At 32.9% G+C, this 13,926-nt stretch overlaps 1 protein-coding gene across 1 annotated transcript in view; it reads right to left on the bottom strand.

Annotated features, from left to right (window-relative positions):
* The window catches only part of LOC130804678 (protein TIC236, chloroplastic), a 39,548-nt gene extending 32,929 nt beyond the window's left edge, over positions 1–6,619 (bottom strand). The window contains exons 1-3 of the mRNA XM_057669209.1: positions 4,153–6,619; positions 2,965–3,163; positions 2,806–2,865 (exon numbers count right to left, since the gene is read on the bottom strand). Coding sequence (XP_057525192.1) covers positions 2,806–2,865; positions 2,965–3,163; positions 4,153–6,134 — 2,241 coding nt within the window. The 5' untranslated portion in view covers positions 6,135–6,619. The remainder of the gene's footprint in view (positions 1–2,805; positions 2,866–2,964; positions 3,164–4,152) is intronic.
* Positions 6,620–13,926: the final 7,307 nt, after the last annotated feature.

Raw genomic sequence — 13,926 nt, forward strand, 5'->3', positions numbered from 1 at the left:
TGTCGCATTTCCTTATTGGTAAGTTCACCTCAAATGTCCCATTTCTATTAATAATAAGGGAAAATTATTAAATTAAAAAAAAAAAAAAAAAAAAAAAAAAAAAAAAAAACTACCTATATACCACCTTTTGCAAAAAAAACTACATATTCTAATTTTTTTTTGAGAAAAACTACCTTATATGACCCAAACATATGCAAAATACTACCAGGTGACAGAATACGTTTGTTGACCGCTAAATTTTTTTTGACAAAGCACGTTTTTTCCACATGATGTTACTAAATGTACCTTTTCCTCCATATTTGTTCTATTTTTCAATCCAATTTCCTGTTCTTCCGTCTTTTCCCTTCCCTTATTAATTGAGTCCATTTTCCATATTTTGAAGTAGATTTCAGCCTTTGTTATTACCTAACTCTCACATCTTCTTCCTTATTTATTGCATTTAAACCATGCCTTCATCTTCTTCAATAGGAAAATCGAAGGTTGATAAGTGTGGTTGTGGTGCTCCTTTTGCAAAGAAAACTTTGTGGACCAAGGAGAATCCAAGAAGGAGGTTCAAGATATGCAAGTTATTTGACGCGGATACTAAATTGAGGGGCTAAGTAGGTTCATTTGGGTAGATGAACCTAATTGTCTATACTCTGTCTTGTAATTCATAGTCAGAAAAAAATCCCCAAAACCATCTAATATTGATTGGCTTCATTATCTCATAGGTTGAATAATAGTAGCAAAGTTTCTACAATTAAACACACAAAAGAAGCAAAAATCAACAATCAAGATTAAAGATGAGATCAATCAATTAAACCCTAACAAACAATCAAGAAATGTAAGGAAAAAAAATACCCTTGTTTAGTTACCCATTTGAAATCAACTGTAATTCTCTTCACCACTCTTCTCTTTTTAGCTATTATTAACAAATTAAAGAAGAAATTGTGCTGAAGATCTTTGTTATGTGATTAGATTGACAAAATCAGAGAATTTCATGGAGTAAGAAAATGTGAGAAACAGATTATTATACAAATACATGCAGCAGAGAAAAGAAGAAATCATAGGTTGTTGGTTTAATGCAATCAATGAAGAACAATCAACTTATCAATAGATTAGAAGAGTAAATGCAAAATCTTCTTCACCTTGAATGACTTGTTGCATGCATAGGTTAACTCCATGAATAGTGAGAAGCAAATAGAATGGAAGGAATAAGCTATGGAGAGTAGAAAATCGTCACTTAAGTGCAATTAATAACATCACGTGCAAAAAACGTATTTGGTCAAACCAACACTTGACAGTCAACAAACGGATTCTGTCACCAGGTAGTGTTTTGCATGCGTTTGGGTCATATAAAGTAGTTTTTCGCAAAAAAAAATTAGAATAGGTAGTGTTTTGCAAAAGGTGGTATAAAATAGGTAGTTTTTTATAATTTTTCCTAATAATATTGACCATTTTACCCTTAAAATTACAAAAATAACCTCATTTATTTTATTAACCCTTTAAACAACCCATTAATTCCCCCTAATGCCCATCTAATTAACTAGCCCTTCCCTTTATTATATTCCCCTCATCTTCTAGATTTATCTAAGCCCTAACTCCCTCGCTCTTTGCCTCTGTTCTTCATTCCTGTTCTTCATTTCATTTATGTCATTCATCTTATTCGTTCTCACTGAGGCGATGGAACTTCATCTTCTTCATTCTCACTAACGTTGTGTTCTTCATCTTCTTCGTTCCTCATCCTTCATCTATTTTGTCTATCTTCTCTTTTATCTCATAAACCCTAGAATCTTCTAGATCTACTTTCTGGGTAAGAAGTGGCGATTTTGCTGTTAAACCCTATAATTTCGATTATTAGATAATAGCCCTAATTTTTTGATAAAGATGGTGATGGTTTGTTCTTCCTCTTCTTCCTCTTCGTCTTCTTCAAGATCTGAGTGAACATTGATGATTTTGAGAATAATGTTGAAGATTTGTTGTTTATTTTTCATTTTTATCGGTCTTTTGATGAGTGGATATTACTGATTTTGTACCACTCTTGAAGAACTTTTCTGTACTACTTTTCTACCATTTTTGTACCTTGAAGATCTGAGTGAACTTTTCTAATTTTCATGTTTAAATTTTTGTTGGTTGATTTTGTACCACAACTTCAAAGTATGTTAATGATTTTGTTGATTTAGTTTGATTTGAAATATTGTACATGTAATCCTGTACATGTAATTCTTAGTTTAGGTTGAAATTTAGTTTGATTTTCCTCCAAAATGATGCACTCCTTTTGGGTTTGATTATAAATGGAAAGAATGATTAAAATCTTAATTACTTTGATTAATTCCTCTTAATTGCACATGTGATCCACTATTTTGGGTGGTCTCCCCAATTTCTTAATCTTTGAGCCCAAGCAATATGGGACAATAGATGTGAATTGGAAGGCGTATTGTTTATATTGTTAGGCAATTTAGATCACGTGATTGGGAAATCTGTATTATAGAGAAAATAAAGAAAAAGTTCTTGCGCATAGGGAAATCTTCATTATATAACCACAATTACAATACTTATTATACAGAAATAAGGCAAATTTTTGATATCCTACAAAACTTCTACACTCAATTCTGAACGAAAGTATGTATAATGTTCAATTTGATTGAACAAATAGTACGATCTCAAATTCTAAGCAACAAGCTTAATAAGAAATCAGAACATGGGAGGCTAGAATTTAAATGGAGTACTACTAAAACAGTGGTGCCTCTTTAGATGATTTTACTCCTAGAAATAAAACGCAATACATATTAGGATACAATTTAAAGCTAAAAGGAAGATAAGCACCTCACCACTTGCTCTTCCTTTTGACCATGCAATTGGAATTTCTAAGATCCTTTCGAAAAGCTGTAAAACAAAATAACAGAACACATTAACAATGTACACAAGTTTATGCAAACTTACAAATAATCCCCGTCATCACATAAACATCAAAAGATACATTACCGGCACAAAAAGATTATTAATTTTCAGATTGGCGTGCCACTTTTGCTCAATAATATCAACAAAAACATCAGTAGATAACCAACCACCATCATCCATTGTCCTTTCCGACCGCCACATCTGACAATTGCCACTAAGTTGCACATGTACTCGACTATAGTGGTTTTGAAACTTTATATGCCCATCAACATTCTCCATTTCCCTGTAGAATAGGAAAATGAAAGTTAAGATAACAAGTTATACATTATAAATCAAATAGAATGGAGGCGAGAAATCATTTTCTCTATATTCTTCTCTTCACAAGGGTATAGCTAAGTGTATCCAGATTATTGACAGAATAACATCAAATGTTGTAATTCTCGTTCTAATGAAAAATTAAAATTTGGGAATACCAAACAAATTGTCTTTTGTTAAGCATGCAATCTCCGAATTCAACATAGTGAAGGTTGTCAGGAACAGGATTCTACGTAGGATCGAAATCAACTAGTGGGATCGGATCGTAGGATAAGAAGATCCTACAAATTTGCAGAAATAACAAGTTGCATTATGTCTATGTTATTGTTTGATCATTTTCAATAGAAAAAACCATTAAGAACTCCTACATTTTCTTAAGATTTTGCTTCAATTTTAAAAATACATACATATCTTACATTTTTAATGCCGTTTTTTTCTCTGCTGTTATTGAAAGAAAGTGTGAGGAACAGAATACTACTAGAAAGGAACTTAGGAGGTGTTTGGTATAAAAAGTGAAAAGGGAATGAAAAGGGAACTCTTAAGGAGGGGTAAGGGAATGATAAGGGTTATTGTCGTTAGTTGTTTGGTATAATTATATAACGGAAACACTTTTTTACAAAAAGTGTTACCGGAGCTTTGAGAGTGGAAACAAATTGGAGGAATCAATTACCAAAAAGAAACGGAAATGATTATCTAATTATCTTAACAAACACAAAGTAATGAATTTGCTTATCCGTTTGCCTCACTTGATCCAAAAAAATGCATACCAAACACACCATTAATAACATATCTCAACAGGAAGTATGACATCAAACAGACACAATATATGCAATAGAAAGCTTAGAGTCAAACACCACTAAATAATCATTTAGAAACTAACATTGAACAATACAATCTCAAAAGTAATGCAGCCATAATATGGACAATAGAGTATATTAATTAGAAAACATTGTGCACCTGGGTTCTGCATCCCCGTATCCAAGAAGCATTAAAGTTCCTCCTTTAAAATGAACAGAATCAAGAATAACTGGCAGTGTTTTATCGATCCTTTCACTACTGATATCATCCACTTCTACTATATTTGTGGCAACATCCCCAAGTGTGCCATCCACACCATTTTTCAACTTTTGGATTGGATCAGAAACAAAATGAGAGACTTCCTCACCAATGTTTCCTTTAAAGAAGGACGAGTTTGACCTTAAACTTTGGGTCCTTGCAGAATGTGAATTATTGTCTTCAAGTGAAGGTTCTTTATTCGTGAGAGCTTGATCAAATGATTCAGTATTGCCTTGATGAGTAGATGTATTCATAGAGGATTCAAAACCTTGGATATCCTTTTTGTCAGATTCATCTGATACAAGTTCATCTCTGCTTATAACATCAACACCTCCTGAAACTCTGCTACTCTTATTAAAATCCTCCTTGCCAGTGACACCAACACGGTGGAATGAGTCATTGGTCATCTTAGCATCACCTACTTGAGGATTAGATGAATGGAATAAATTGGACCTAGCAGTATTTTCCAGTTTTTGATTCGGAAAAGAAAACAATTGTGGCCAATCATCATCATGTCTTAAATTTCTTGTGCTGTGAGTTGTTGCTTTAGACACCCCATAATCGTCATCTTCCTCGCTTATAACATCAATAACTTCACTGCGATTAGTGGCTGGCCTTATTACATCATTTACATTTCCAAGAGAAGTGTCACTCGGAGATTGGGCAAGTTTTTCATGTCTAATATCCCGGAAGTACAGGGAAGCTGCAGCAGCACTTTGCTCAAGAATCCTTCTTTTAGCAGTCACATCAGACACAGAGAGGTCTTTTCCATTAGCTTTCTTTTTAAACTTGGGCACTGTTGGACCTAATGCAGTTTGGGAAAGTGGCTTGAGCTCTGATCTAGCTAGATAACCAAAAGATTTCTCCAAATCATCATGTTTCACATCATATGGAACACCAGTATCCATGGAATGATGATCTTTCCAATGCATTCCTTCATCTCCGCACAAGTGTGATTGCTCATTCATGGATTCTTCTGAACCATTTTTACTTGCCTCAGCATAGATTTCAGTAGAGTCAGAACCATGGTTAGGCACAATATACCCTGTCTCGGCAGCTCGTCTAGCACCATCATCTCTCTCTCTAGCCCAGCAAGCACCAGCTTCTTCTCTCGCAGCCCTCCTGATCCTTGTACGATTATCGATACCATCTTCTGTAGAAGCATGTTTCTCCAAACCAACCTCTTCAATATAGGGTATCCCCAACCAAGTAAAATCCTTCTTTTGTGCAACCAACAATGTTGGGTGAGACAAAACTGCATCAATCACAACCTTTCCCCTCCTTAAGCTGGCAAAAGGGTGAATCCGGAGCTTTATCGTTGGTGCCTCACCACATGAAAATTCTTCTGAATGAGGCCCAAAAGAACACGACTCCAATGTAATGCTCAACGGTGAGATTCTCCGGACCTTACCAAAATTCGTTTCACGTTCAATGTATTCACTTAGCGCCGAAGAAACTGAAGGCAATAGCTTCAATTCAACATACTCCTTGGCCTTCGCACGGCCATACCATAGCAACAAGCACACCCCAGAAATCACTGCTGCGAAAATCGAGCATCGAAAAAGAAGTAGCCCTTCTTGCCACAATGGGTTAAGAGATTTCACCAGCTCTTTCCCCTGTGAGAGACGCTCCTTCACGTAATTCACCCTCAACCCATTCCTTAATTCAATATCGCCTTTCAGAAATTTCACAATTTTCCCATAAATTTGAGGAAACCATACCCCATTTGGTGGCCAATTACTCTTCTTATAACATTTTAAAAAACTTCTTCTTTCAGGGTGCCTCCATCTTCGTCCAAAATGGACAAGTTTACTATTCTTTCTTCCATCTAAAGAACTACAAATTGGTGTCCCAATAAAAGGGGAATGAAGCTTAATGCTCATTCTTTCTCCCTATCAAAAAGTTCGCCCAATTCATTTGTATGAACGCTGAAGAACTTTGTCAATTATCCCCTTTAAATACAAATTGCTACCCAATTACTAAACAATTCATACCCTACCTCACAACAGAAAACACCCGAGTTTTAAACATCCAAATTTAATAGAAGATTCTACCTTTTACCCTCCAAAGCGAAAACCCACCTCAAGTAAGGCATGATTTCTTAAACCAAACTAAAAGAAAAGATAACCCATATGAGAATACGGAAAATAAAAGTTTTGGGGGTAAGTTGTTCTCTTTAGAACAGTCTAATCTGTAAATATTAAAGCTCAACTGAAGAAAATCCAAATAATTAAATGAAAACGTACATTACAAACAGTAGACAGTATAATTCTGTGATAATCTACCAAACTGGGATTCGTTTCCCCACTATGTTCTACCATGAAAAACAGAATTAAATAGTTGTTGCGCAAGGAGACTGGAGAGAACCATTTCCCTTGGCCTCTTCTTGGCCTTTAATGAACACAAGGGACGAATATTCTTTCACAATTTTTTGTGAGAAACGGTATCTTTCGAGTCTATTGATCCAGTCCATTATATATTCTTTAAAATATTATAAATATGCATTAAGAATAACGTAAGTATTTATTTATAATATTAAAAGTAGATATTAAAAATAATGTAACTATTTATTTAAGATATTGAAAGTAGACATTAAGAATACAATAATTAAACATTAAAGATACTGTAAGTACGCATTAAGAATACGGTAAGTAGACTTTAATGTTTAATAGAATGGGCTTGAAATTTGTATCTCAAAGAGACGGTCTCTCAAAAGACTATCTTTTGTATTTTTGGAAAGGAAATACTATTCATTCATGATTTAAAACATCGAAAATCCATAGAAATTGGAGTATTCGAGAAACCATATATATAGTTCTCCATATATATTGTTGGAAAATTGAGTTTATTGGACCAGTTACTCATGTACACTAACGGTCCGTTTGGTTGATGGTAATGAAGTAATGGGAATGAAATGTTGTAATGGCAATAGTAATGAAGGAATGGATATGAGAATTGGTAATGAAGATTCTTTTGTTTGGTGTGCATGACTAAAGAATGGTAATGGAAGATAATATTCCATTGATTGCATTTGGTTGTTAGTAATAAAAAATGGTAATGACTCTTGTTTCATTATTGTATATTTGTATCTAAAAGCATTATTGTATCTAAATTATTCTATCTAATGATTCTTTTTTTAATAATAATATTTTTTTTGGATTATTACATACATTACCTTTTTTTTCTTCATTATTTTTTTTTTCTTCAGTTCGAAACAACATTACATTATTTTATTACCATAGTAATACTTCATTACCATTATATCCTAATACCAGGTTGTTTGATGGTAATAAAAATGGCCCTTTTTGGTAATTTCATTACCTTATTTTATTACCATCCATTACCATTGAAAGCATTCAAACAACCAAATTTTTTATTACTTAATTTTATTACCATTATCGCCCTCTAGTACCATGTACCAAACGGGCCGTTAAGGCTATAACAACTTGTGTTTACGGTTTGATTTTGATTTTGAATTTTTTTGTTTTGATCAGGTTATGTGTTTAAATATGGATACTTACGGCCTGTTTGGTTGATGGTAATGAAGTAATGGGAATGAAATGTTGTAATGGCAATAGTAATGAAGGAATGGATATGAGAATTGGTAATGAAGATTCTTTTGTTTGGTGTGTATGACTAAAGAATGGTAATAGAAGATAATATTTCATTGATTGCATTTGGTTGTTAGTAAAAAAAAAATGGTAATAACTCTTAGTTTCATTATTGTATATTTGTATCTAAAAGCATTATTGTATCTAAATTATTCTATCTAATGATTTTTTTTAATAATAATATTTTTTTGGATAACTACATACATTACCTTTTTTTCTTCATTTTTTTTCTTCAGCTCGAAACGACATTACCTTATTTTATTACCACAGTAATACTTCATTACCATTACCGCCTGATACCAGGTTGTTTGATGGTAATAAAAATGGCCCTTTTTGGTAATTTTATTACCTTATTTTATTACCATCCATTACCATTGAAGGCATCCAAACAACCAAATTTTTCATTACTTAATTTTATTACCATTACCGCCCTCTAATACCATGTACCAAACGGGCCGTTAGAGTAATGTGACTAGGTTTCTTTTTTTTTTTCAATGAAAGAAAAAAATGGTTCCAATTGATGTTGAGAAATCCAAAGTTGCTATTGTATTCAAATAAGTTGAGCCCAAGTCTGAGTATGAGAGGGCTAATGTATGTGTAGTAAAACTGAAAACTGAAGCGATAATGTAAGTATATAGTATGTGATTATGTTGTTTAATATAGTCGTTTTTACTTATTAAAGTAGTAGTTTATATGTTTTGAGTTTGCGTTTTCAGCTTTTACAATGGGCAATAATAGTAGGTCATTGCTCAAATTGTATCATGCCTTGAGACAGGTGCAAATGTCTCATTGGAATCTTTGTCGAATTGCTAAGAATTTTGACTACAAGTCTTGCTTTATATTTTGAAACAAAATCATTTGGATTAGTCTTGATCATGTAGATCTACTTAATTTTAATGGTTTTTTTTTTAATTGACCACTTTAAGATTGTAAGTGATCACTTTAAGGTTATAAGTAATTACTCTAAAACTATAAAAATAATTACTTTTTATAAGTGAAATATCATCGTATTACCTAGGGCTGTAAATGTGGTCAGAAACCTGTTTTATCGACTTGTTACCGACCGATACCGAACCCGTTTTTGACCGAATACAAGTGACCAGATACCGACCGCTACCGAACCCGAATGGTGACCGAAACCGTTTCCGACCTGTTTTACACATACCGAAACCGACCGGTACCGAACCTGTTTTAAACCGAAAACCGTTTTCGACCTGTTTTTATCATACCGTGACCGACCGATACCGAACCTGTTTTCAGACCGAAACCTGTTTTCGACCCGCTTAATACCCGTTTTTAACCGACCGTTTTTGACCGAATCTATATTGTACCGAACCTGTATTATACCGAACCTGGAACCTGTTTTGTACCGAACCTGTTTTGGACCGAACTTATCTACATAATTCTTCTAAGTTGTCAAAATATAATAAAATTTTATATAAAATAATTAAATTAAACTTAATTATATTATTTCTATATGATAAAAATTAAATTAAATATAAATTTTTATAAAATAAATATATAAATTATAAGTTAATATATATTAACTCAGTAATTTAGTAAAGCCTTTTTCATTTCTAAAAAATTAAGTATAAATTTTACAAAACTCAGAAATTGCAAAATTGCATAAACATAGTTCATACTTTGCAACCAATATAATTACTAAGTTCAGGTTAATTTCCTGACTAATTAATACTGTATTAAAATCAACATATAACAATATAAACCAATACAAAATATTAACCTATGAAATTGATAAACCACTTTCATTTCATTTAATAGTTTAGACGAAATTTAAAATAGATCCATTACATTTTTTTCCCTACCAATAATATAAACATCAATAATCCTAACTACACAAAAAGTCTTTTCCAAATTTTAGTTATGCATAAGAAATTGCAAAACAAAACTAAACATCAATCATCACTTTCATCTTCTTCCTCCTCTTCCATCACCACCTTAGATCTCCTGCTTCTAGTCCTCAATGCGACACCGCCTTTCAATAATCTGTAAGGAACTGCTCCACCAAACTTAGTGTACCTTAAGATCATATAAAAGTAACAACTTTCAGATACTGAGTATTATGATTAAGAGCATGAGATGGAAAAACGACAGAAAATTATAATAAATAAAATAAAAAAAATATAAATTAATTATAAAATATAAATTGGGCGAGTGTTGGATAAGAGGTAGACTGTCCCTTCCAATATTCAAGAACATCAAAACCATCATAATCAACAACAAGAGACATGGCCAAATAAGAGTCCACATCACCTCTCGCCGTCCTAGATGCAGAAATACGAGGAAAATCATGACGTAACTTGCGCATTTGGAACGGACGAGGAGGACCAAGGTTTGACGGAGAGGGTGCAACAGGAGCAGATTGAGTGGTATTCATATAACATTCATATAAAGCAACAAACGCAGCAAGCACATCATTTACCTTTTGTTCAACCGCAGTAGGTACATACAGCATAGAATAATAATCACTAAGGAAAGTCATCTTAAAACGTGGATCAAGTAAAAAGGCAAAAGACAGAACCATAGAATGATCAGACCAATATTTATCAAACATTTCCCACATAGGAGCAGCCATCTTTCTCACAGCATCACTAGGATCTTGGTGGGAATCAGTCAAAATCTTTTCAATACATATTATGCAAGAAAGGTACAAATTTGCAGTGGGATATTTTGAACCAGAAAAAAGCTTGGTAATCTCATAGAATGGCTCAAGAAAATCACAAATATCTTGAAGTGTATCCCACTCATTCTCAGAAATAATATCAACATCCTTCTGTTTTCCAAAAACACATATGACAACAGGAATAAGAAAGTAACTAATAGTAGTAATTCAGTTAAACTTTACAAAATATTGCAAGTGTTTCCAACGCATCTTCAATTTTATCAACAACTCGAAGAAAATTGAAAACAATACAGAAAATCAATACAGCAACAGCAATAAACCAATAAACCAATACAAAAAACAGCAATACAGCAAAAGAATACAGCAACAGCAATAAACCAATAAACCAATACAGCAAATCAGCAATACAGCAACAGCAATACAGCAACAGCAATAAACCAATAAACCAATACAGTAGAAGAATTGAAAACAGAAACAGAATAAGAATTGAAAACGGAACAGAAATCAAAACTTCCTCATTCCTCATTGAAAACAGAACAGTAATCAAAACCAATACAGCAATTCCTCATTAAAACAGAACAGTAATCAAAATTCAGCCATACCCATAAATTGAACCAGTAAAGCAAAATTGAACGAGTAAAGCAAAATTCAGCCTATTGATAAGTTATACCAGTAAAGCAAAATTAATATTAAAATCCACAAAATTGAACCGAATTCATTCTGTATAACTTATCAATATCATTATAAGACCAAAATGAATGAAATAACTGAAAATCAAACCAAAAAATTATCAAAATTCACCATATGAATTCATTCTGTATAACTTATCAATGAACTAAAACTTTACAAGAAAATGATGATTATCATTCTGTAAAACGACACTAATCATATTAAAAAACTGAAACTTGCTCATGAACACAGCTTTCACCAAAACAAAACAACCCACAAACCCAAATCAAGAAATGAACGAATTTCACATTTCAAAACAAAACCATGACAAAAATAGAAGAATATTGTAACCTTTACAAGAAGATGATGATTAAAATAAACTTTAAAAAAAAAGTAAAGACCAAAATGAATGAACTAACCCAGTTTACACCGAAAGAACTAACCTCGGAATTCGGATACACCGAAAGAATGATAGCTTAGAGGATTGGAGAAATGGAGCGAAAATACTTCGGCAGAGAAGGAAGAAGAAGAAAGAGGAAGAAGAAGGCGCGGCGCAGTTCGGGAGAGAAGGAGGAGTTTTTAGGTTTTTAGGGAGAGAATCAGAGAAGGCGCAGTTAAGGAGGAAGAAGAGGAATTACCGAATTAGGTTTTTAGGGTTTTTACTTTTTAGGGAGAGAAGGCGCGGAGCAATTAGCGAAATACACTTGGGCTTATCAACGGTTTAGATTAGATCCCTTGATCTAACGGTTCATATTAGTTTTTTTTTTTTTTTTTTTTTTTTTTTTTTTAAATATATTAGAGTATGTTTAATCAATGGTTTAGATTAATTGATTTCAAAATGAAGGGTTATGATTTATCATGCCTTTTGCCAAGTTGACAATCCATGTATTGAGGTTGTGCACCAATGGGATAATCTTATGTGTTTTTTTTTTTTTTACAACTAAATTTTTTTTTAAAATATGAGTAATTCATTGATTTAATGGTTTCTAAATAAACTTCTTAATTTTAATAAATAAACCTCTTTCTTTCTTATTTCTAAAATATATATATATATACTTCTAATTATGCAACTATTATTTTATTTGCCAAAAAAAAACAATGTTATAATGTTATTGGTATTTATATAATTCTATATTGAAATTGAAAAGTCTATAAATTACACCCAAAAAGATAATCGTTAGAATAATTCACGAGTTGATTTATCAAATAGAAATAATTAACATGATATGATCAAATATATTAATTAATTATAATCGATTTATCAAGTTGAAAAATTAGACTTATGATCAAATAAATTAATTAACTTAAATCGAGTTGATTAGTTTTCGAAAACCTCATTTAAAATCAAACATATCAACGTAGATGGATTTACATGTTAACTTGTCATGATTGACTTAGATAGGACGAAATAGAATGAAAAACCAATCAATTAACTTAGATCGCTGGCAGCTAGATTGATTAGATAGATTGATCACATTAGCTTAAAATAACACACCCATGGGCTAACAAGGGTCAAGTCGATCAATTAACATGTTATGATCTATTAATTAACTTAGACGGAGTTGATTAGTTGAATTTGATGTCATAAAACTCATAACCTAACGACATCTATAAAACTTGATGTGAGGTTCCACCTTCTATATATCATTCCCATCATGGATAAACGCATGATCAATGACATTATGAGGCAACACGATGCGATTTTTTACCAAATTGGAACAGAATAATTGGAACATAATTGAACTGAATTAAATCATGGTTTAAATGAATTGAACTGAACCGATATCAACCAAATTAACCGGAATATCGGTTTAACTGAATTGAACCGAACCGATACCAACCAAAACTGAACTGAACAGAACTGAATCCCGGTTCAACTAAATTGAACTGAACCGATACCGACCAAAACCGACCGATTGTGACCGACCGATTCTGACCCGCATATCGATTGTGACCGACCGATTACCGATTTTGACCGCCCGGTTATGATCTGTATACCGATTACGACCTGCAAAAAACCGTTTTTGACCGACCGAATGTGACTTGTTTCTGGTAATGACCGGACCGATAAATACCGGACCCATACCGACCGACACCCGCCAAGGAAAAAAACCGGATTCGACCGGATACCGAATAAACCGACCGATACCGACCGGTACCGAAAGACTTATACGACCTGCTTTTGACCGACCGTTTTTTACCGAACCTGTTTTTGACCGACCTGTTTCCGACCTTTTAACCCGTTTTTACAGCCCTAGTATTACCATATCATTTGAGAATTTGTGATAAATTACTTATACCCATAGATGAAATGTAGTTGAAATTCACTTTTATTTGGGTCATGTGGCCTGACATCCAGCATTTAGTGCGTCATGAATTCTCCTTTTTTGCCTCTAAAATACACATTTTCACAGGCTTTTCCTCTTCAACAATTATCAAAACACTTCGTTTAATGGTCTTAAGAAGGGAATGCAACTCAGTCCGAGTTCGACGTCATTTTGAATTGATCTGAGAAAATAATTCGATTTGAATCTAAGAAAAAGTCCGACTTGGTGTCGAAGATTGAATTTGAATATATATTTCGACTTCGAGTCAGAATCGAAGTTCAAATTTGAATATATATTTCGACTGTGAGTCAAAGTCGAATCGAAGTTATATATTTTATAAAAAAATTGATAACGTTTCAATTTGACATTCTACTATGAATTTAATTTGTTTTAATATTTGTATCTCTAGTTTATTTTAGATAAA

The sequence above is a fragment of the Amaranthus tricolor genome, chromosome 17, assembly GCF_026212465.1.
Source record: "Amaranthus tricolor cultivar Red isolate AtriRed21 chromosome 17, ASM2621246v1, whole genome shotgun sequence".
NCBI lineage: Eukaryota > Viridiplantae > Streptophyta > Magnoliopsida > Caryophyllales > Amaranthaceae > Amaranthus > Amaranthus tricolor.